At 40.1% G+C, this 25,480-nt stretch overlaps 1 protein-coding gene across 2 annotated transcripts in view; it reads right to left on the minus strand.

The window, feature by feature from the left end:
• Positions 1–23,968, minus strand: part of LOC110487468 (5-hydroxytryptamine receptor 3A-like) — a 32,881-nt gene extending 8,913 nt beyond the window's left edge. The window contains exons 1-9 of one of the 2 annotated variants that reach the window (XM_036939217.1): positions 23,850–23,968; positions 21,708–21,949; positions 21,560–21,604; positions 21,155–21,261; positions 20,776–20,945; positions 19,930–20,051; positions 16,216–16,426; positions 12,537–12,686; positions 10,809–11,711 (exon numbers count right to left, since the gene is read on the minus strand). In XM_036939217.1, coding sequence (XP_036795112.1) covers positions 11,488–11,711; positions 12,537–12,686; positions 16,216–16,426; positions 19,930–20,051; positions 20,776–20,945; positions 21,155–21,261; positions 21,560–21,604; positions 21,708–21,949; positions 23,850–23,940 — 1,362 coding nt within the window. In that variant the 5' untranslated portion in view covers positions 23,941–23,968 and the 3' untranslated portion in view covers positions 10,809–11,487. Of the gene's footprint in view, positions 1–10,808; positions 11,712–12,536; positions 12,687–16,215; positions 16,427–19,929; positions 20,052–20,775; positions 20,946–21,154; positions 21,262–21,559; positions 21,605–21,707; positions 21,950–22,123; positions 22,460–23,849 lie in introns of those variants that run through there. The other variant, XM_036939218.1, reaches the window with a different exon arrangement.
• Between the last annotated feature and the right edge of the window lie 1,512 nt (positions 23,969–25,480).

Raw genomic sequence — 25,480 nt, forward strand, 5'->3', positions numbered from 1 at the left:
AGTCCATTATCGCCCCAATACACTACATGACTAAAAGTATGTGGACATTTCATGAAGCTCGCGACAAACAGTTATTGTGCTGATGTTGCTTCCAGAGGCAGATTAGTGTTGCAACCGAGGACAGACCATTTTTAGACACTACACGCTTCAGCGCTAGGTGGTCTCGTTCTGTGTGCTTGTGTGGCCTAACACTTCGCGGCTGAGCCGTTGTTGCTCCTAGCTGTTTACACTTTACAATAACAGCACTTACAGTTGACCGGAGCCACATTGAAAGGCACTGAGCTCATCAGTAAGGGCATTCTACTGCCAATGTCTGTCTATGGAGATTGCATGGCTGTGTGCTTGATTTTATACACCTGTCAGCAACAGGTGTGGCTGAAATAGCCGGAATACACTAATTTGAAGAGGTGTTCACATACCTTTGTACATACAGTGCATTCGGAAAGTATTCAGACCCTTTCCCTCTTTCCACATTTTGTTATGTTCTCAAATGGATCAAATAAAATAAAATCCTCATCAATCTACACACAATGCACCATAATGACAAAGTGAAAACAGGTCTTTAGAAATGTTTGCAAATTTATAAATCATAAAAAACCTAACCTTATTTACATAAGTCTGGAGGACTTCGCTGTGAGACTCAAAATTGTGCTCAGGTGCATCCTCTTTCCATTGATCATCCTTGAGATGCTTCTACAACTTGATTGGAGTCAACCTGGGGTAAATTCAATTGATTGGACATGATTTGGAAAGGCACATCTATATTTATTTTACTAAACAAGTCAGTTAAGAACAAATTCTTATTTTCAATGACGGCCTAGGAACAGTGGGTTAACTGCCTGTTCAGGGGCAGAACGACAGATTTGTACCTTGTCAGCTTGGGCATTTGAACTTGCAGACTTTCGTTTACTAGTCCAACGCTCTAACCACTAGGCTACCTGCTGGTTACTAGTACAATGCTCTAACCACTAGGCTACCCTGCCGCCCCATATAAGGTCCCACAGTTGTCAGAGCAAAAACATGTCAGAGCAAAAACCAAGCCATGAGGTCGAAAGAATTGTCCGTAGAGCTCAGAGACAGGATTGTGTCAAGCACAGATCTGGGGAAGGGTAACAACATTTCTGCAGCATGGAAGGTCCACAAGAACACAGTGGCCTCCATCATTCTTAAATGGAAGAAGTTTGGAATCATCAAGACTCTTCCTAGAGCTGGCCGCCCGGCCAAACTGAGCAATTGGGGGTGAAGGGCCTTGGTCGGGGAGGTGACCAAGATCCCGATGGTCACTCTGACAGAGCTCCAGAGTTCCTCTGTGGAGATGAGAGAACCTTCCAGAAGGACAACCATCTCTGCAGGTGTAGTGGCATATTGAAGCCACTCCTCAGTAAAACACCCGCTTGGAGTTTGCCAAAAGGCACCTAAAGGACTCTCAGACCATGAGAAACAAGATTCCCCTGTCTGATGAAACCAAGATTGAGCTCTTTGGCCTGAATGCCAACCGTCGCGTCTGGAGGAAACCTGGCCCCATTCCTACGGTGAAGTATGGTGGTGGCAGCATCATGCTGTGGGGATGTTTTCCAGCGGCATAGACTGGGAGACTAGTCAGGATTGGGGGAAAGATTAACAAATCAAAGTACACAGAGATCCTTGATGAAAACTTGCTCCAGAGCTTTCAGGACCTTAGACTGCATGGGTGAAGGTTCACCTTCCAACAGGACAACGACCCTAAGCACACAGCCAAGACAACACAGGAGTGTCTTCGGGACAAGTCTCTAAATGTCCTTGAGGGGCCCAGCCAGAGCCCGGACTTGAACCCGATCTAACATATCTGAAGAGACCTGAAAATAGCTGTGCAGCGATGCTCCCCATCCAACCTGACAGAGCTTGAGAGGATCTGCAGAGAAGAATGGGAGAAACTCCCCAAATACGGGTGTGCCAAGCTTGTAGCTTCATACCCAAGAAGACTTCAGGCTGTAATCGCTGACAAAGGTGCTTCAACGAAGTACTGAGTAAAGGGTCTGAATACTTATGTAAATGTGATATTTCTTGTTTTTTGGGGGAGGGGGTCAAACATTTCTTAAAACCTGTTTTGGCTTTGTCATTATGGGGTATTGTGTGTAGATTGATGAGGGAAAAAAACGATTTAATCAATTTTAGAATAAGGCTGTAACGTAACAAAATGTGGAAAAAGTCAAGGGGTCTGAATACTTTACGAATGCTAATAGGAACAATAAAGATGACATTCTTCTGGTGCAATTTGTGTTGTTTTAAGAAGAGTAAAATGGAGCCCAAATGTCTTACCTGTTTGCAAGAGTAGAGAGAAGAGACAACATTTCAGCATGCTGTGGTCCATGGGTCTCATCCCTGCACGTCCTCCTGTCACAAAGTACATGGTCAGTTAGACATTGGTGCACAGTCTTAGTAGAAATGACGAGTTTCCTCCAATGAAACTGTTAGAAGGACTGAAAACCAACCTTTAGATGCTTAGTGATGACCACTTGCCTTCTCCTTTCCTCTCAAGCCAAAGCCTCACCTGGGATGACCCTTTATAAAGGCTGCTCTGGAACATTTGGTCACGGCAGTCTTTCATGAGAACATACACACCCCCACAAACTGTCTACACGTTATTATGATTCTTGATATTATACAGTGTGTGCTTGGCCATAATCCCCAAATAATGAGTTTTTAAATTAACCTCCCAGGATTCCTTTCACCATCCTGTGTAAACAACAACCACAACAGACATGTAATTACTACCTTTGACTGGTCAGAAGCGGATATACTGCCACCTGTCATTAAACCCTATAGATTATTAGGTTTAAAGGCCCAGTGTAGTTTTAAAAAAAACGTTATTTCCCATTTTTTTCATGCTATTTCCACATTATGAGGTCGAAATAACACTCTGAAATTCACGAAAATATGATAATGCCCTTTTTGTGTAAGAGCTGTTTTTAAAAAAAATGCTTGGAATTTCTTCTGGCTCAGGTGGGAAGGTTTTGGGCCCAAAGCATAAGGTCACAAGGCGATCTGATGATAATGGACCAATGAACAAGATGGTTCATTGTTTATTTACATATCTTCCTAGTTCTGGTGCTGGTCCCGCTCATAAGCAAGAGATTGTGCAGTGTCTTTGCACTGTCTTCCATTCAAGCAATCACTACGTCTGATTTGGCTTCGATTTGGTTTTCATAATAATTGTCAAGAGAAGTTCAGTCTGAAGTTCGGAACATTTGCATATGCACAGCACACTTTTCACCAGACTGCATTGCAAAACAGGCTAGGTACACACGTGGATTTTGAAACGGGCAGCAGCAGCAACCATTCATGAAGTAAGTGATTAGCTATTTATTTTTAGATTATAAGTAAAGGACATGCTATTCATGAGTTTTAGACAGCTACCATTAGTATTGCTAGCTATTTTTGACTAACGGTTCTACCTGTTGTATGGCAATTGCCATCTTTCTAAAGTACATTTGACGATATGATAATGATGGCAAACTTGTTTTCTTACTAATTACTTGTCTACTTTATGTACATTTTTCCCTGTGTGTCTCCTCAGATAGCATTAGCTAGATTGCTAGCTGCAGTACGAAAGTCTGTGAGCTAACTAACGGTAGCTAGCTAGCCTGTTGGCTGTTCTTCAAAATTCACCCAAAACAGACCAAGGTAGCCTACTTGATTGAACTTGTGTCTTGTGGTTTTGATGCTAATGTTTTCTTTTGATGGCTGTACAAAGCAAAACGCTAAAATGTACAATTTGAAGAGTATTCATTAGTATTAGAGCTAAAACAAACTGGAATGTGATTGCATTAGTAGATACTAGCCTGACATCCAGAAAAAAAGAGAGAGGGTATAGTAATGTTATTAGCTAGGTAGATATCTCATTGGGTGTATGTTATGAGGATTCTGTGTTATGCACTATAGCCCGTTACTATATATGTGATTGAATATTATCTGCTGTTGGCTTGTGTGGATGTATGTATGTGTTATGCAACATAGCTGACTTAAAACATTGTTTAGTTTCCGGGCCATGGACCTTTCTCATGATGGAAAAATACAGAATAACATGAAGACAGGAACTGTGCAATGAGTTGGGGGGTATCGAGCATGAGCGCATAGATATTCTTCACAGCAACAGTTACATCTATCAACTGAAGCGCTTAGGGGGCTGGGACCAGCTTCTGCGCCAACAATCAACGATAGGCTGGGTGAGTTTAAACCACGCCCAGTCTCTGCTCTGACAGGCCGGCTCGGAAGCAGGAACTTTTTCTGTCAGGGTATATTTATAATATCTTTGTCAAGAACAAGTCAGTTCTCTGTTTGCCCTGCGAGGTGGGACAGAGAGCCCGTATATACGAAAATTGCATTTACCACTTATTGCTTAGCTAATAAAAAATACATAGTATACAATCGGTGACTCATTATCCTGATACCAGATTCGAATTGACGCGACTCTTAACAATGTTTATCTGTGATATGATTCCAAAATAGTAAACCTTCTGGCTGTTAAATGCAAGAATGAATGTATAACCTTTATGATAGATCATAAGCCTTATGAAAGCTCAGGCCGGAGGTCAAGCTGGTTTGTCTTTGCTACAGGCATACATGATCATATTATTTCAGTTATGGAGTTTCAGATATACAATTATGTTAACTGTTTTCTCAAATGTTAGAGAGAAAACATTAGAATTATAAAATGTAACTTTGTCACCTTACAAACAGGTTGATATCTTGTGTCTTCACAATTCCCTTAGATTCATCATCTTACGTGCTAAAGGGTCATCTCTGAGGAAGACCTGCAGGATAAGGAGGACCGAGAGGTCATGGACTTCTTGGAGGAAGATGCTTTTGATGAGAAGCTACTTGGTGAAGACGAGGACGAAGAGTATGAGACACACACACACACACACAGGACAGACAGGTGAACATTGACTGGCAGAGAAACAGCTGAACTGGTTCGTGATGCTGCTGGAAGTGGCTGCTGTACATACCATGCTGGTGGTGCATGTCGTAGAAATGTGCTAGCCTGAGCCCAGATCTGTGTAAGCTGCCATGCTAACTCCTAATGTATGATAGATGGCATGCAGTGTTACCATAGCAGTTGGCTATACATCAGTGGAGGCTCCTCAGAGGAGTAAGGGGAGGACCATCCTCCTCAGTGAATTTCATAAAAATGTAAATAGTGAAACATAAAAAGTTATCATTTTTAGATAAAACTATACAAAATATATTAATGTCACCAAATAATTCATTAAAATACATTATTTTGCAATGGAGGTCTACAGTAGGCTCAACAGCACTCTATAGGGCATCACCATGCTGTACATAGATTTTTCTACTGTATTATTGATTGTATGTTTGTTTACTCCATGTGTAACTCTGTGTTGTTGTATGTGTCAAACTGCTTTGCTTTATCTGGGCCAGGTCGCAGTTGCAAATTAGAACTTGTTGTCAACTAGTCTACCTGGTTAAATAAAGGTGAAATTAAACATTTAAAAACATGGTGTAGCCAGAGGACAGCTAGTTTCTGTCTTCCTCTGGCTACATTGACTTCAGTACAAAACCTAGGAGGCTCGTGGTTCTCACCCCCTTCCATAGACTTACACAATAATTATAACAACTTCCAGAGGACATCCTCCAACCTATCAGAGTTATTGCAACATGAACTGACATGTCCACCCAATCAAAGGATCAGAGAATGAATCTAGTACTGAAAGCATAAGCTACAGATCAGAGAATGAATCTAGTACTGAAAGCATAAGCTACAGATCAGAGAATGAATCTAGTACTGAAAGCATAAGCTTCAGATCAGAGAATTAATCTAGTACTGAAAGCATAAGCTACAGCTAGCTAGCACTGCGGTGCATAAAATGTAGTGAGTAGTTGACTCAGAGAGAGAGAAAGAAAACAGAACAGTTTTGAACAAATAGATTTCTTAAAAAATGGAGAAGCAAGTGAGAGAGAGAGAGCTAGTTATATTTAGTATTTTTTTCACATTCACTTAGCTAGCGAATGCAGCTAGCTAGTTTAGCCTATCCCAAACACCTGGCTCAAACAGAGAGGGATGCTATGTTACCAAGCAAAGGAAAAAGTTGAGTAGGACAGCAGGTAGATGCGAGAAGGAATTCTATGATCTGGCTGCTATGAAATGTAACTGTGTTTACGTGTGATCAGGACTGCACCCATTCCACCCATTCTGTTGAAAAACATTTCTGAAATAGAAGCAAACGGACTGAAATGTGGATAAACATATCTGAATCTGTCCAACAGAAACTCTCGTTTGCAACTGTTGGACTAATGATTACACCCTAGATCAGCTAGATCAAATTGTATTGATCACATACACAAGGTTAGCAGATGGTATTTTGAGTGTGCTTCTAGTTCTGACAGTACAACAATATCTAACAAGTAATATCAAACTATTCCACAACAAATCTAAGTAAGGAATGTAATAAGAACATAAATATATGGATGAGCAATGTCAGAGCAGAAGATGCTAAGATGCAATAGATAATATAGAATACAGTATACATATGAGATGAGTAATGCAAGATATGTAAACATTATTAAAATGCCATTATTAAAGTGACTAGTGTTCCATTTATTAAAGTGGTCAGTATGCTAGTGATGGCTGTTTAACAGTCTGATGGCCTTGAGATAGAAGCTGTTTTTCAGTCTCTCGTTCCCAGATTTGATGCACCTGTACTGACTCGCCTTCTGGATGGTAGAGTGGTGAACAGGCAGTGGCTCGGGTGGTTGATCTTTTTGGCCTTCCTGAGACATCGGGTGCTGGAGGTGTCCTGGAGGGCAGGTAGTTTGCCCCCGGTAATGTGTGTGTTTAAATGTATTTGGCTAAGGTGTATGTAAACTTCCTACTTCAACTGTATGTATATTATTAATTTGTTTAGGCAGGTCCTAAGAAACATGACGAATAAAAAATATTTTTTTTAAAGAACATAATAGCATATTTCGAGTTTATTTAGACCTATGTTACGGGGCTGTACATCCAAATAAAATCAATAGTTTGTTATTTTGTTCATTTAACAGACAAGACACACCTACCCGATCACAGTCAACATACATATACTTTATAGTAAGAATATAACAGAATAAAATACAAATAGTATTTTTCCCACACAACTTGTCAAGGGAACGTACGTGGAACCGCCATCATGTAAAAAAGTGATATTTTTAAACCGAGCCCATTTTTAAACGAGACTCAGTCCACTTTGTTAGGGAGCTGGTGTCTGGTCTTATCTTCATCGTGATACTGATAGAAAATAATAGTAATCCTATTTTCAAAAGCGTGTGAGTCTCGTGTTCATATTTCACAACCTCCGCGGGTTTTTAGAGTCGCGTATACGCGATCGAGCCAAACAATAGGCCAACTCTGGATTTAGACTACATCATTGCATGCTAAATGTTTCTGATCAGTGACAGATGACCAAACAAATAATTGAGCTAAACCACCTCCACTTATTTGCCCAAACAGAAATAATTTAACCAGATAGCCTATACAGACGGAGATTCAGTGAAACAAAATCACATTGATTGATTATCAGACAAGTCAGTGAAGGCACAGGATTCTGGTCAGGAGTAGGCCTGGGATACTAAGCGACCGCGAGTGAAGAGCAAAATAATCCACTTGTTAAACTAAATAACAAAATGTTCTAATAAATGAGCCAACTACACAAGATGATCATGAGCAGCACTCAATTTAGCTAACATTTCCTCCAGCCTAGTTGTAGCCTAACCAATATCCAAACGGAGATTCAGTGTAAACCAACATCTGTCTGATGGATTTATCAAGACTAGTCCCCATGCTTGTCTCCTTGGCTGGCTATTGTGAACATTTACAGCAGGATCCATCAGTCAGTAAATGGCCACTTAACTCTATTGTGCACAGCTTGGAAGAAAATTTCATTTACAGCTACTAATATCATATAATCAAAACAAACCACTATAATATTGATTGTTTTGACAGCTGAGTGTTGTTATGTATATTTTTTTGTCAACAATATTTTTTCGACAAAACCGTTTTCTACAGACATTTGTTTCTTCTCCAGTAAGGGGAAGTGTTGCACAACAGATGTGTGGTCAACTGTAGTCTAGATTTAGGACATGTATATGTTAATGCTCAACAGATGTGTGGTCAACTGTAGTCTAGATTTAGGACATGTATATGTTAATGCTCAATGCAACAGTAAAACACTGATTATAATTTCCCTTTTTGTCAGATATGATCATCATTTAACACTGTGTAAAATTCAACAATAACAAAAATATTGTAGTAGGTTGCTGCATCACAGAATATATAGAAGTTATATTTAAAGGTTATTTTTTATCACACAATTGAATGTCCATGTTAAGAATGTAAAAGAATAGAAGATAAACCATGGAGTACCCCCTAGGAATTTACTGTTGCAGAAAAGGTTGACCTTGAATGGCTGCTCTCTATACCTCAACTTGAACCACATTCCAGATTTACTCACAGACAATTACTCTGATTTGAATATGACCTGAATCAGTCAGAGGGGTCCATCACACTGCCAACTACTGTACAAATAAGTAGGGTCTCTCCAGTAGTGATGTGCAGTTTGCGAACAATTTGTTATTTTTAATGACTCTTTTTACTGACTCGAGAGTCATGACTAGTTTTTCTGAGAGACTGATTCATTTCGTTGTTCATTTGACCTGCTGGCTGCAATGACTACAACAGGATTAAAAGCCAATTTATGCTTGAACCGCCAATGTGGTCGGGTCGGGGGCTTCGTATGGAGGGTGTGCAGTTTAGCCTTGATGAATGGGCAAAAATCCCAGTGGCTAGATGTGCCAAGCTTATAGACACCACAAGAGACTTGCAGCTGTAATTGCTGCAAAAGGTGGCTCTACAAAGTATTGACTTTGGGGAGGGTGAATAGTTATGCACCCTCAAGTTTTCTTTTTTTCTTGTTTGTTTCACAATAAAAAATATTTTGCATCTTCAAAGTGGTAGGCATGTTGTGTAAATCAAATGATACAAATCCCCCCAAAAATCTATTTTAATTCCATTTAATTCCAAAATCAATTTTAATTCATTTGTAAGGTAACAAAAAAGTAAAAATGCCAAGGGGGTGAATAATTTCGCAAGCCACTGAATGTCTGCACTGACTTTTGCGGAGCCGGTATCGCAGTAAGTGCTGTACGACCACTGCAGCTGTCAGATTGACCATGCAGAGCCTTTAATACAAACTCCTCCGGCTCAGCGGCTCTGGAGACCTGCTCCAACCAACAACTGTAAAAGAGATCATGCTGCAGGCAGCAATAACAGCATACTGTAGAGGATGAAAAATACATGTTTAGGACTGGTAATTGATTGCATGGTGCAAGATGAAATGCAATTAATATATTATTGAATGTTATGATGGACACAAAACATACACAGTCTCTGCTCAAACTCAAACGAGAAGGAATCGTTTGGGGGGCTGCAGTTCACCAGCTTTTGACATTCTTTTTAAATGAAGTTATGGTCGGCATGGCTCTGACTTGCTGTCATAGTTTGTTCCACTCAACAGCACCGGTATATTTAATTAATGCGTTCTCACCAGATAATACTCTTAAATTTGAAACAGGAAGGTTGAGAACCTGCTTAGTTAGGAGATAATTTAAGGCGTTCACACTGCATCTATACTACAGCTACAGTCCCCTTTCCATGTATTCATTAAGGGTTTACGCAACCCCTGACTGCCATAGAGGACAAACGGAGCACGGTTTCGTCACAATCATGTTTGCACCTTTCCACTGCTGAAAACTGTGTGTCTGTAGCCCACACCGTTCAAAAGTTGTGCCCCATATTACACTCTTAGATAACAAGGCTGTCCCCATAGGATAACCCTTTGAAGAACCCATTTTGGCTCCAGGTACAATCCTTTAAGGTTCCATGTAGAACCCTTTCTACAGGGGGTTCTACCTGGAACCAAAAAGGGTTCACCTATAGGGACAGCCGCAGAACCCTTTTGGAACCCTTTTCTCTAAGAGGCTACTTGTTATTCTTGTTATGCGCATTGTATATAACCATGTTGTGGGTCGCTATTTTTGGGGTTTGATAACAAACAACATTTCCACTGGGCACAGATGTTAGTTCAACGTTTAGTTTTGATTTAAATTTGGTTGAGTTGTCAACTAACATGAATTCAACAACAAATGTCACCATGTCATTGGATTTGGTTTAAAAGCTGGGTGAAAAAAAAAAAATGCCCTTAATGTTGATGACTTTCTGCTAATCCAATCCGTTTTCCATGTTGATTCAATGTCATTACATTCATTTTTGGGGGGTTGAAATGACATGGAAACAACATTGATTCAACCAGTTTTTGCCCAGTGGATTGTTTAGTCATGTTACCTAGCTAGCTAACAACCTGGTAATGTAGAATAGTGAACATTCACTTCGTCTGAGGATGACAGAATTAGTGTAGGGGTCTATGACCCTACTATGATATACCACCTGACTCCATTATCATGTGAACACTATGGGCCCATTATCGGATCCAGTGGGTATTGCCAAGGTTGCAAGCCTTGCGTCACCATTCGGAATACTGTAAGATGTGTGTAGGTTTACCATTAGGCAGTCATTAAGAGGCTAAGGGACAAGGAGGTAATATCTTGCAATCGATGTCCTAGCATTACATTATTGAGTTAACCTTAGCTCAGAGATGCACAGTTAGAGATATATATGCTATGTATATTGTGAATACCATTTACCATTAGACATTCCACCAAATAATAATTCAAGGAATATTACTCAAATGTGAGGACTACGGTTTGTATCTATTTGAAAGTAATCCGATTTATTACAGTTACGCAATAAGAATACAATTAGCAAATGGTACATACCAGTAATCTTCACGATAAAGAGAATACAAAATATCCTAAGTCTTAAAAGCGTATAAAAATACATAGCATAGTATTATAAAACATATAAAAATACATAGCATAGTATTATAAAACATATAAAAATGCATAGCCCTTTATGAACTCTTGAAACAATCCAAACATGACAATTTCATTCACACAGTAACATTCATTTAGTCGATTCAAGTTTCATCCGTCTTTACATCTTATCCTGGCGTCAGTGACCCCCAGGACTTCCATGGGAATGTGTTTTCATCGAGATTGCCACAGATAAGGTGTTTGACCCCTGTAATAGCCCCCAGATGGTCTGTCATTCAGACAATATCATAAATCGTGATTGAGTCATCATGCTGGGCCTCGGCACCAGCAAGTTGCTAGACGCATCTTCATCGCTGACCATCATCGTTCGCATTATTTTTGACTACAGTACGTTGACCAGTAGGCTATGCAGGAATTTGGATGGCACAGGAAGAATGGAAAATGGATAGATATGCAGAGGTGTTTCAAAGATATTGAAATAAATATTGTTAAATCTCTACTGAAGAATACACACATACTTTATGTTTATTTACATATCGTTGTTAAACGCAAATAAAGAATTTAATGCCAGAATTCTAAATGGTTGATCTCACATTGAGAACCAAAGGAGAAAAATAAAATGACGAATGAGTAAACAATGAGGACGGTGAGATAGATACAGAAACAGACCAAGTCCACTTTGTTGGCAAAGCGATGGTGTAAAGCATTTTTGTGGTCTTGTGCAGCCATTTTGTTGAGAAACTTCACCACCTTCTGGAGGGCTGTATTCTTCTCTTCCTCTGAGGCTTTAATATCAGACAAAGTAAATGAGGAAAAAGGAAAACATGATTAACATAACATTATTATTTTTGTGGACATGCGAGAAATAGGCTGGGTAAGACGCCAACTGCAGCTAGAGTAAGAATGGTTGTGCATTAAGAAAATACCTCGACTTGTTTATGATGATGATTTTATTTTTTTAACCCTAAAAGTGCCAATTTGTTTTGCCCCCTAAAAGTGCCAACGGGTGTCATATTTGACCACCAATTGGAAATGATGGCAACAAAAGAAAACTCTCAAACAGTAACAGTGTCAGTAAATGGTTTAAATTACCCCTATAAGCATATATTTAAATGGGGTACCCCTTAATGTAGACTGGTTGCAATAAAGTCATTATGACATCATGGTCAGGTTAGAAATGGTTGCATAAAGACTAGGGCTGTCAACAATTAACTGGGGGAGGGGAAATACATTCCAAAGTGAGCTGTAATTTTAGGATTTTTAAATACAAAGAAACATTAAGAATATTGACGTCTTGATTCTGTCTAATGTAACAGTTAGTCAAATTAGGTCAAAGAAAGGACATTATTTCATCTCAATGTCCACTTGTTTTTACATGGTATTGTACATTTTTGCTGTATAGATTATGTATTTGATGTTTTCAGTGTATTCAACACTTTCACACAATGCGATTAATAGTAAATAAAATATTGTGCACTAAAATGCTAACGTTAACTGATTAACTCTGGCTGCCCTAATAAGGAGGTTTGGTAAAGTCTTATTTGGCAACCAGAAAAAAATACATCTTGCCCTGTGGGTAACTGAGATGACAGAATAATGAAAAAGTTTACCCTCTTCATTGTCTGTGTCTTTAAGCAGTGAGTCTTTGGACTTGGAGAGGCTGCAGGGCCAGAGAGTGCCACACTTAGCCAGGCGTGTGAGCACCATAGACTGCAACGTGCTCAACACCAGGATGACCAAACAGAAACAGAAGTGCTTTCCTATGGAAAACAACGAGAGAGATGTGTGAGTGTTATATGGTGGCAGAGAGGTCCTGTATACATGAAACCGACATCAGTGTGCTGCTACCAGTATATCTTTCTTTACTGTCCCTGTAACATACCGGGCTGGAAATAGTGAAACTCTGCTCCCAACGGATCACTAGGATCACTGTTGCTGTTCAGGATCTCTCACCCAACGGATCACTAGGATCACTGTTCAGGATCTCTGCACCCAACGGATCACTAGGATCACTGTTGCTGTTCAGGATCACTGCTCCCAAACACACATCAGCCGTCCACCTCGACACCGTACCAAACAATTGAGCTATAGAAAAATATCCAATTTCATAGCTCCCTCGGCAACATTTCAAGCTAGCTGTGGAGTGAGCTTTCTGCACATTCTTAAAGGGCGGCTGAAATTCCTGATTTGGCCTCGTTTTAGATTTGTCTCATTATGAAATGCTAGCGGTCGTGATTGAAGCCAAACAAAAGTTGTCTTTGGGTTGTGGTTTCACCCCACCTGAGTGACTCGCCATCTCAAGATGGTCATCTAATTCAGTTCTGTGTGTAGGCTAAAGTAGAAAAGAAGAGGCGAATAGAAACTCTAATCGACCATATGTTTTGCCAAACTGGGGGGAGCTGGCTAGCCTGTCTAACCTTAGGCTAGCCTGTCTAACCTTAGGCTAGCCTGTCTAACCTTAGGCTAGCATATAGTTCTCTGCCAAATCAAAAGTATGCCAAGATGGCAAGAACCAGTGTCTGGAATGTTTCATGTGATACTCGTTCTACATAACCTTGCTGCGAATGTACCTTGCAACATAGTTTCAAAGCTTCATCATGTGATGTAAATACATGTTACCGTGGAAACGATATCAACTACTGCGAGTTGAATGCCCGCGGTCTTCAGTCAGCTCAGCGGTCCTACAACACATTGTGTTTTGTGACAAAACTGCACATTTTAGAGTGGCCTTTTATTGTCCCCCAGCACAAGGTGCACCTGTGGAATTATGATGTTTAATCAGCTTCTTTATATGCCACATCTGTCAGGTGGATGGATTATCATAGCAAAGGAGAAATGCTCACTAACAGGGATGTAAACAAATGTGTGCATAAAATTTGAGAGAAATAAGCTTTTTGTGCATATGGAACGTTTCTGGGATCTTTTATTTCAACTCTTGAAACATGGGACCAACACTTTACATGTTGCGTTTTATATTTTTGTTCGGTTTAGAACATCACAGGTTGTACTGTGCATGCCTGGCAGTGGGTTTATGAACTTGACATAACGTCATTAGATACTGTAGATATCAGCATATCGCCACATCTCCCCCTGAAGCAAGACGGCTGATCCCATAATGGTCTGAGACCAGCCACCCGGACAGCTGATGAAACTGTGGGTTTGCACAACTGAAGAATTTCTGCACAAGCTGTCAGAAACAGTCTCAGGGAAGCGCATCTGCCTGCTTGTTGTCTTTACCAGGGTCTTAACCTGACTGGCGTCGTAACCGACTTCATAGGGCAAATCCTATACATTCGAAGGCCACTGGCACACTGGAGAAGTGTGCTCTTCATGGATTAATCCTGGTTTCAGCTGTACCGGGCAGATGGCAGACAGCGTGTTTGGCTGAGCGGTTTGCAACGTTGTGAACAGAGTGCCCCATGGTGGAGGTGGGGTTATGGTATGGGCAGTCATAAGCTACGGACAACAAACACAATTGCATTTTATCGATGGTAATTTGAAATCAGAGTTACCGTGACGAGATCCTGAGGCCCATTGTCGTGCCATTCATCCGCCGCCATCACCATGTTTCAGAATGATAATGTACTGCCCCATGTCGCAAGAATCTGTACTAAATTCCTGGAAGCTGAACATTTCCCAGTTCTTCCATGGCCTGCATACTCACCAGACATGTCACGCATTGAGCATGTTTGGGATGCTATGGATCAACTTGTGTTCCAACAGCATGTTCCAGTTCCCACCAATATCCAGAAACTTTGCACAACCATTGAAGAGGAGTGGGACAACATTCCACAGGCCACAAGCAACAGCCTGGTCAACTCTATGTGAAGGAGTGTCGCACTGCATGAGGCAAATAGTGGTCACACCAGATACTGACTGGTTTTCTGATCCAAGTATCTGTGACCAACAGATGCATATCTGTATTCACAGTCATGTAAATTCCATAGATTGGGGCCTAATGAATTTATTTCAATTGACTGATTTCCTTATTTAAACTGTAACTCAGTAAAATCTCATTTTTACTTGTTTTTCTAGCTTGCTAGCTGATTAATTTGCAAATCTGACTTGAAATTAGGTATAGTTAGTTAGTTAGCTAGCTAACATTCGCTAATGTTAACTAGCAGGGATATTTTGGCTTGCCAGTTGGAATTGAAAGATTATTGAAAGCAAGCTGGCTACATCCTAGCCAACCTGAAATGGCAATGAATAGGCTATAGTTAGCAAGATCTGCCCTGATAGCCAATCAAGATCCCTTGCTAACAGCTTTTTTAACTGCAAGATCAAGGTAGCTAGCTTGCTAATGTTAGCTTTGTATTTAGCTAACTGTTAGTTACATGATAGTGTCATAGCTAGCCTGGCACATTAGTATTATCAAATAATGTAGCTAGCTAACTTTGCTTGCTAGTGTAACCAACTCACCACAAGTCACCAACAACACCAGGCAGTTTAAGGGTTGACAGCCCACAGAAGTAGTAGCTAGCATGAGATGTAACAGTTAATCCATATCCTGCCCAAGATTGTTGAACAATTTTATGGGTATTTATGGGTAGAGTATTTCACGATCAATATGTGCATTGCACATCAAGCTCCTGCCAAACATAATATGTGGCAGACCACCCATCTACACCGTATTGTCTGAAGAAGACTGTTTCTCGGTGCACGAGGAAATATGAATAATTTGACATGGCCTAGTTCCCCGGGTGGGCAGGGTTCTCTCATTTTCGACCATTCCATTGGTTCATTTCCTACGAGTCAATTGCATTTTACATGTTTAGTAAATGCTCTTATCCAGAGCGACTTACAGTAATGAGTTCACACATTTTCAGATTTTATCCCCATACTGGTCCCCCATGGGAATTGAACCCACAACCCTGGCATTGCAAGCACCATGCTCTACCAACTGAGCTACACAGCATTGGAGAAATCTCCACCCACCAGGGGCACCGGGCCATGCAAAACAAACTTGCCCACTCTTCCACAAACAACACGGTGCCACCTGGGCAAAAGGGGGCATGAATTGATGACATGATTGGAATACAAACCCAACCTTAATTTACGCTGTGACACACTTAGGTACCAAATTCAGTTTTGGAAGAGGCTGATTTTATGAAAAAAATGTCAGTTTTTACACTTTGTAGTCAATTTTTACAATAGAATAAATGTTTGATTGGCTGTTTGCAAAAGGAATGTTTTTTTTTTTGGCGCAGTCGCTCTATAACTCCGATACATACACACCGTTTATAACAAAATGCTGTTTTCATTCTTGTGCATTAGACACAGGATACTCACGGATGATGGGGCTGCACTGGCCTCCTCCAGGCAGAAGGTCCTTGAGGATGTTGAGGAACATGATGAAGCTGAGAACCAGTTTAACCTTGAAGGGGATGCGCTTGCTCTCTCCCAGCGGCAGGGAGAAGCTGCCCACATCAGCCAAGATGATTAGTATACTGGGCAGGACCAGGGACAGAAACGGGTTTTCGGACCGCATTTTCAGCGACACCTGTGAAGACAGACAGATAAGCCGGCTAAGGAGTATTGGTGTCTCTGGGGGGTCTTTGGCCTGGTTTGCTAACTACCTCAGAGTGCAGTGTTTAAAGTCAGAAAATCTGCTGTCTCAGCTACTGCCTGTCACCAAGGGAGTACCCCAAGTCTCAATCCTAGGCCCCACGCTCTTCTCAATTTGCATCAACATAGCTCAGGCAGTAGGAAGCTCTCTCATCCATTTATATGTAGATGATAGTCTTATAGTCAGCTGGCCCCTCCCAGGAGTTTGTGTTAAATGCTCTACAACAAAGCTTTCTTAGTGTCCAGCAAGCTTTCTCTACCCTTAACCTTGTTCTGAACACCTCCAAAACAAAGGTCATGTGGTTAGGTAAGAAGAATGCCCCTCTACCCACAGGTGTGTTTACTACCTCTGAGGGGTTAGAGCTTGAGGTAGTCACCTCATACAAGCACTTGGGAGTATGGCTAGACGGTAGGTACACTGTCCTTCTCTCAGCACATATCAAATCTGCAGGCTAAAGTTAAATCTAGACTTGGTTTCTTCTATCGTAATCACTCCTCTTTCACCCCAGCTGCCAAACTAACCCTGATTCAGATGACCATCCTACCCATGCTAGATTACGGAGACATAATTTATAGATCGGTAGGTAAGGGTTCTCTCGAGTGGCTAGATGTTCTTTATCAGTCGGCCATCAGATTTGCCATCAATGCTCCTTATAGGACACATCACTGCGCTCTATACTCCTCTGTAAACTGGTTATCTCTGTATACCCGTCGCAAGACCCACTGGTTGATGCTTATTTATAAAACCCTCTGAGGCCTCACACCCCCCTATCTGAGATATCTACTGCACTTCTCATCCTCCACATACAACACCTGTTCTGCCAGTCACATTCTGTTAAAGGTCCCCAAAGCACACACATCCCTGGGTCGCTCGTCTTTTCAGTTCCCTGCAGCTAGTGACCGGAACGAGCTGCAACAAACACTCAAACTAGACAGTTTTATCTCAATCTCTTCATTCAAAGACTCAATCATGGACACTCTTACTGACAGTTGTGGCTGCTTTGCGTGATTTATTGTTGTCTGTACCTTCTTGCCCTTTGTGCTGTTGTCTGTGCCCAATAATGTTTGTACCATGTTTTGTGCTGCTACCATGTTGTGTTGCTACCATGATGTTGTGTTGCTACCATGTTGTGTTGTCATGTGTTGCTGGCTTGCTATGTTTTTGTCTTAGGTCTCTCTATATGTAGTGTTGTGTTTATCCCAGCCCCCGTCCACGCAGGAGGCCTTTTGCCTTTTGGAAGGCCGTCATTGTAAATAAGAATTTGTTCTAAACTGACTTGCCTAGTTAAATAAAGTTTAAATAAATAAAATAAAAAGCCAGGCAGAAATCATTTGTTTTGAATAAGTGTATTGTTTTTTGAGTGTAAATGTTTAAGCTTTGCCCATAAAAATAAGAAGGTACCTTTACATGTCCCACATGAATAAAATACAACTGAAATCACCAGGACCACTCACTAACCCATAGATAAAGATACTTTACTCTACATGTCACATAAACTACTGAAATCACCAGGAACACTCACTAACCCATAGATAAAGATACTTTACTCTACATGTCACATAAACTACTGAAATCACCAGGAACACTCACTAACCCATAGATAAAGATACTTTACTCTACATGTCACATAAACTACTGAAATCACCAGGAACACTCACTAACCCATAGATAAAGATACTTTACTCTACATGTCACATAAACTACTGAAATCACCAGGAACACTCACTAACCCATAGATAAAGATACTTTACTCTACATGTCACATAAACTACTGAAATCACCAGGAACACTCACTAACCCATAGATAAAGATACTTTACTCTACATGTCACATAAACTACTGAAATCACCAGGAACACTCACTAACCCATAGATAAAGATACTTTACTCTACATGTCACATAAACTACTGAAATCACCAGGAACACTCACTAACCCATAGATAAAGATACTTTACTCTACATGTCACATAAACTACTGAAATCACCAGGAACACTCACTAACCCATAGATAAAGATACTTTACTCTACATGTCACATAAACTACTGAAATCACCAGGAACACTCACTAACCCATAGATAAAGATACTTTACTCTACATGCCCCACATAAACTACTGAAATCACCAGGAACACTCACTAACCCATAGATAAAGATACTTTACTCTACATGTCCCACATAAACTACTGAAATCACCAGGAACACTCACTAACCCATAGATAAAGATACTTTACTCTACATGTCACATAAACTACTGAAATCACCAGGAACACTCACTAACCCATAGATAAAGATACTTTACTCTACATGTCACATAAACTACTGAAATCACCAGGAACACTCACTAACCCATAGATAAAGATACTTTACTCTACATGTCACATAAACTACTGAAATCACCAGGAACACTCACTAACCCATAGATAAAGATACTTTACTCTACATGTCACATAAACTACTGAAATCACCAGGAACACTCACTAACCCATAGATAAAGATACTTTACTCTACATGTCACATAAACTACTGAAATCACCAGGAACACTCACTAACCCATAGATAAAGATACTTTACTCTACATGTCACATAAACTACTGAAATCACCAGGAACACTCACTAACCCATAGATAAAGATACTTTACTCTACATGTCACATAAACTACTGAAATCACCAGGAACACTCACTAACCCATAGATAAAGATACTTTACTCTACATGTCACATAAACTACTGAAATCACCAGGAACACTCACTAACCCATAGATAAAGATACTTTACTCTACATGCCCCACATAAACTACTGAAATCACCAGGAACACTCACTAACCCATAGATAAAGATACTTTACTCTACATGTCCCACATAAACTACTGAAATCACCAGGAACACTCACTAACCCATAGATAAAGATACTTTACTCTACATGTCACATAAACTACTGAAATCACCAGGAACACTCACTAACCCATAGATAAAGATACTTTACTCTACATGTCACATAAACTACTGAAATCACCAGGAACACTCACTAACCCATAGATAAAGATACTTTACTCTACATGTCACATAAACTACTGAAATCACCAGGACCACTCACTAACCCATAGATAAAGATACTTTACTCTACATGTCACATAAACTACTGAAATCACCAGGAACACTCACTAACCCATAGATAAAGATACTTTACTCTACATGTCACATAAACTACTGAAATCACCAGGAACACTCACTAACCCATAGATAAAGATACTTTACATGTCACATAAACTACTGAAATCACCAGGAACACTCACTAACCCATAGATAAAGATACTTTACTCTACATGTCCCACATAAACTACTGAAATCACCAGGAACACTCACTAACCCATAGATAAAGATACTTTACTCTACATGTCCCACATAAACTACTGAAATCACCAGGAACACTCACTAACCCATAGATAGTTGCGATCATCTCTGCCTCCTTTAGCATTGAGTTCCACCTCCTCGGTTAGCCAGTCCCCACGGTTTGCACTAGTTTTGCTCACATTCCCAAAGTCCAGGAACATGCCACATCCTGGAAAGGCAGATATTTGATACTAGATCAGTCATTCATAGATCATAACATAGTTTATAACAAAAACAATGTTTTATATCAATAGGCATTAGGGGTGTAACGGTCCACAACATATTTGCTTTCGTTCATTCCTTGATTTTAGGCTCTTTGTTCGGTTTTAGCTTGGTTCTCAGGAGGGGATGGAAAAACTACCACAAATAAAAAAAATGGGGAAAAAAAATGATTTTGTAAAATTGACATTTTTGACAATTGCATGATTTCCCCTTTCACTCGCATAGATTTTTTGTTAGCGGTGGCTAAAGTTTGTAGTGGCTGTTCAGAGAAAACCGAACCATGGATTACAGTTTCTCCTTGCCCATACTACTTTTAGGGTGAGGAACCATCTAACATCAAGTTGTAAAATGCAGAACTTCCACTTTGAGGCTAGGTGAAAGCTTACCATTTACCCACGCATGTGTCTATTTCACGCCACCGCCTTCAACTAGGCTATACAACGAATTAGAGCTTGCATTTGTTATGTTGTTAATATAATTATGATTTGTTATTAACTTATGAATTAACATTATTTAATTTGGGAGATAACTTTAGTTAAAGATGGAATCTTTAGTAGGGGACAACAAAAAAGTTTTTGGGTTTGTTGTTTTTGGTTAGTAAGAGCTTTGGTAAATAATTGTGTGCAAGAGCCATTTAGCAGACAAAATGAGGTTTGAAATGATGCACTTACCACTAATTGCCCACACATTAAGGGCGATGGCACAGAAATCTGAAGCGAAGGGGTAGTTGTACAGATTGACCTCACAGCCCACCACAGTGTTCATGATGACCATGTGCTCTATAGTCCCGTTGCTGTGCACCAGCAAATCCTTGTTGCCGTGCTTCATCGTTGTTTGCACTCTTTAGACATGAGAGGTTGAGGACAGACAACTGAGGATTGATCTACTAAAACTGTCACAACTTAACATTTGGCCACTTAATTCTTAATTCTGTCCATGTTTCACTCGCTATTTAGAAGATTACACATAAATTGACAGTTATAAAATCTAAATGAAAAATTATAATGAAACATAACATAAGTAATTGTATTCTGTTGTAAGTGGACTCACCCATTAGTCACATGGAGTTCAGGAGTCCAGATTTTACTGACAGGCAGGACCACCACATCATGATGATAGACTGATGTGTCCCATGATAAATCAGGGTCTTCCCAAGACTGTAGTGTATAATCATAATGAGTGGTATTACAAAATGGCACATTTACTTGAATGTCTCTGGATGTTTTGTGCCTACACTCTTAGAATAAGGGTTTCCAAAAGGGTTCTTCAGCTGTCCTCATAGGAAAACTCGTTTTGGTTCCAGGTCAAACCCTCTGTGGAAAGGATTCTACATTGAACCCAAAAGGGTTCTACCTGGAATCAAATAGGGTTCTTCAAAAGGTTCTCCTATGAAGACAGCCGGAGAACCATTTTAGGTTATAGCACCTTTTTTTTTCTTCCTAAGAGGGTACTTACCAGCGGGACTTCCAGACGACTCTCGAAGCGGAGGTTTTTTGTATCCTTATTAGGAGGATAATTCATCACATAATGATAGAAATGTCAATATGTTATCTCTGAAACTCATCACATTGTAGAAAACTCAATGGAAAGGAAAGGGACTTACGACAGACAGAGTTTCGTACACGATTGACGGCACACGGATAATTGAGATGCACCGTGGAGACTGTGGCGGACTCCGAGCTTCTTTCGCAATCAGCATGCTGGCCAGACATCGACGTGTTGTACAGGAGGGTGTCGTTGCACTGGATGAAGTGGCTGTGTTGGCTGGTTGGGAGGCACTGGCTGTATTAGATAGTGGTTGGATAGTAGGAACTGCTGAGTTGGATAGAGTGCCTGATGCAGATACTGTGGAACCAGAGACAGGTATTTAATTTCAGAATATAACATTGGATTTAAATAGCGCTTTTCTGGGAACCAAAGAGGCTTTTCAATAGTTCAACAACACAGTACAATAAATGATTTACACAGTCACAATGAAATGGGATGAGGTTGTTGCATGTCTTCAAAGTAGTGACTCACTGTGAAAAGTGATCATGCTCTCTGTATATTGCACTGTATCTAAACCTGATACTCTTATCACTAGTCCATTATCAGTTACGTTCTGAGAACAATATGTTTTTAGAGCTTGGTAAGTGCTTGATTGTCCTGTGGTTATTTTACAACCTTCCCACAACTTTTCTGGGAATGGTGCAGGATAGTTGCTTGGATTTGGAACGTTCTGAGAAAGTAATACAATTTTTAAAAAATACAAGAAAACTTTCTATAAAAACCACAAGGAAATTGTTGTAATGAGAATGTTTGAAGATTGTTATGTAAAAACATATAGATTTTGTTCTCAGCAATCAACAAAACTCTATCCTCTACCTTGTAAAGTGTGTTCAGGTGGGTTGGTCGCGCCCACTAATTGGCCACACCTGATCTTAATGAGTGCTTGTCACCTTTGAAATGGGGTCTGTTATATGAGTAAAAAAGATGTGCATCCTCATCCCAAAAAATAATTTATTTTTGTTTTTGTCTATTTTCAATGGATAAAGCTAAGAACATTAACAACTTCATAGTTCAGAACAATATAACAATATAGAAGAAAATGAAACGTATTTTACAAGAAGCAGTATTACTCCCTAAAAAAACAACCCCATGGAACAATCATTGAATAGCTTTTCAGAATTCTCCGATAAATTGGTCCATATGAAAATCTAAAAGAATGGAAACCATAAAATGAATTGATTTGATAAAATGACTTGCTTGACAGGAAACATATTTATTTCCATGACAGAATTAAAACGCAATGTTGGACTGACCAATGTAGATATTTTCAAATACCTGCAACTTAAAAGTTACATATCACGAAATTTAGATTTGAAATCTTCTGGACATCAGAGCAACCCTGAGGAAATCTATATGAGTCAAAAAATGATGTTCGTATGATATAAGATATACAAAACCTTGGAGAGAGCATATACAACTGTCAATCTCTTAATATATATATATATATAAACTATTGGAACCAAGGCTTAAAAATAACTGATGTTGGCACAAGATAGAGGGAATGTACGAGCTTAATTAACGAAATTACAGTTAATGAAAATGTATGCTTAAAAATTACACATTCAGTCATGTCTTAAGTGTAAAACTAACAATGACTCAATAATCCATGCTTTCTGGGAATGCTATAAAGTCCGAAAGTTATGGACGGAGCTAGAAATTTGTCTGTCAGATGCATTACAATGTAAACTAACTTTTAATCTGTCTGTCTGCATATTTAATCAAATATAATTCGATATTATAATAAAAAATAACTCCCAGGAAAATGTTCAAGGAACCAGAGTAAAACGTTATCAGAACCTTCCTGCAACCTAAAAATAAATGTTCTCAGAACAGATAACATTTTCACTTTTGCTCTCAGAATGTTTAAAAAACGTTCAGTTTTACCAGTCAGGAAACGTATGGCTGTGTTCCCACAACCAATGTAAAACCAAAAACATACGTTCCCGCAACTTCCAAGGAACCAAATGTGCTAGCTGGGTTATATTTATTTTATTTTTCATTGGACATGTTTCTTTTTCATGACTTTAATAATATCTGTTTGTGACAAGAAATGAAAATGAATATTGCTGTTTGCAATCGCATATAATAAAAGTGTTTTACACTCTTTACTTCACACCTGCTAATAGGAACAAAGATGACATTATTCTAGCATAATTCACGCCTGTTTTAAGAAGAGTAAAATGGAGCCTTGTCTTACCTGTTAGCAAGAATAGGGAGAAGAGGCAACATTTCAGCACACTGTGGTCCATGGGTCTCATCCCTGCACGTCCTCCTGTCACAAAGCACATACTGTAGAGTCAGCACACACAGTCTTAGTATAAATTAAGACGAGTTTCCTCCAATGAAACTGTTAAAAGGACTGAAAACCAACCTTTAGATGCTTAGTGATCACCACTTGCCTTCTACTTTCCTCTCAAGCCAAAGCCTCACCTGGGATGACCCTTATAAAGGCTCTGCTCTTTAACATTTTGTTGCCCCAGTCTTCCACAGCCACACACACCCCCACAAACTGTCTACATTAGAATATTATCCTCGGTATTGTACAGGATGTGCTTGGCCATAATCCTCAAATAATGAGTTTTTAAATTAACCTCCCAGGATTCATTTCACCATCTTGTGTAAACAACAACCCACAACAGACAGGTAATTACTAATTACTGTGACTAGTCAGAAGTGGATATACTGCACCTCCACCTGCCTCTAAACCCTGTAGTTGGCTATATGTTTCACTGGACCTCAATAGGACCGTAGGCTGTTATCATATTGTTGAGCATACAGACTTCATACAGACAATAATACAAAAGGGATTGAGTTGGTTTATTTGAAATGTCATCATGCATGGGCACCAGACAGCATTGTGGTTTCAGTGGTGCCGTCTCCTCTCTGGGTAATGGAGAAAGGTTGCCATCTCCTCACTAGTGGCTCATGAAGCAGCTTGTTTTGACAGCTGGTTGTGGACTAATTGTCTGGACATATGAAACTACCCACAGTTTAAATTAGAGAGTAATTCTGATGTAATAGTGTTTATGTATAGCATCAGAAGGGTTCAAAATTAAATCAAATGTATTTATATACCTTCTTACGTCAGCTGATATCTCAAAGTGCTGTACAGAAACCCAGCCTAAAACCCCAAACAGCAAGCAATGCAGGTGTAGAAGCACGGTGGCTAGGAAAAACTCCCTAGAAAGGCCAGAACTTAGGAAGAAACCTAGAGAGGAACCAGGCTATGAGGGGTGGCCAGTCCTCTTCTGGCTGTGCCAGGTGGAGATTATAACAGTACATGGCCAAGATGTTCAAAAATATTAAAAAGGTGATCCGCAGGGTCAAATAATAATAATCAAAGTGGATGTCGAGGGTGAAACAGGTCAGCACCTCAGGAGTAAATGTCAGTTGGCTTTTCATAGCCGATCATTCAGAGTATCTCTACCGCTCCTGCTGTCTCTCGAGAGTTGAAAACAGCAGGTCTGGGACAGGTAGCACGTCCGGTGAACAGGTCAGGATTCCATTGCCGCAGGCAGAACAGTTGAAACTGGAGCAGCAGCACAGCCAGGTGGACTGGGGACAGCAAGGAGTCATCAGGCCAGATAGTCCTGAGGCATGGTCCTAGGGCTCAGGTCCTCCGAAAGAGAGAATGAAAGAGAGAGAGTTAGAGAGAGCATACTCAAATTCACACAGGACACCGGATAAGACAGGAGAAATGCTCCAGATATAACAGACTGTCCCTAGCCCCCCGACACATAAACTACTGCAGCATAAATACTGGAGGCTGAGACAGGAGTGGTCAGGAGACACTGTGGCCCCACCCGACGATACCCCCAGACAGGGCCA

The sequence above is a fragment of the Oncorhynchus mykiss genome, chromosome 12 (genome assembly GCF_013265735.2).
Source record: "Oncorhynchus mykiss isolate Arlee chromosome 12, USDA_OmykA_1.1, whole genome shotgun sequence".
NCBI lineage: Eukaryota > Metazoa > Chordata > Actinopteri > Salmoniformes > Salmonidae > Oncorhynchus > Oncorhynchus mykiss.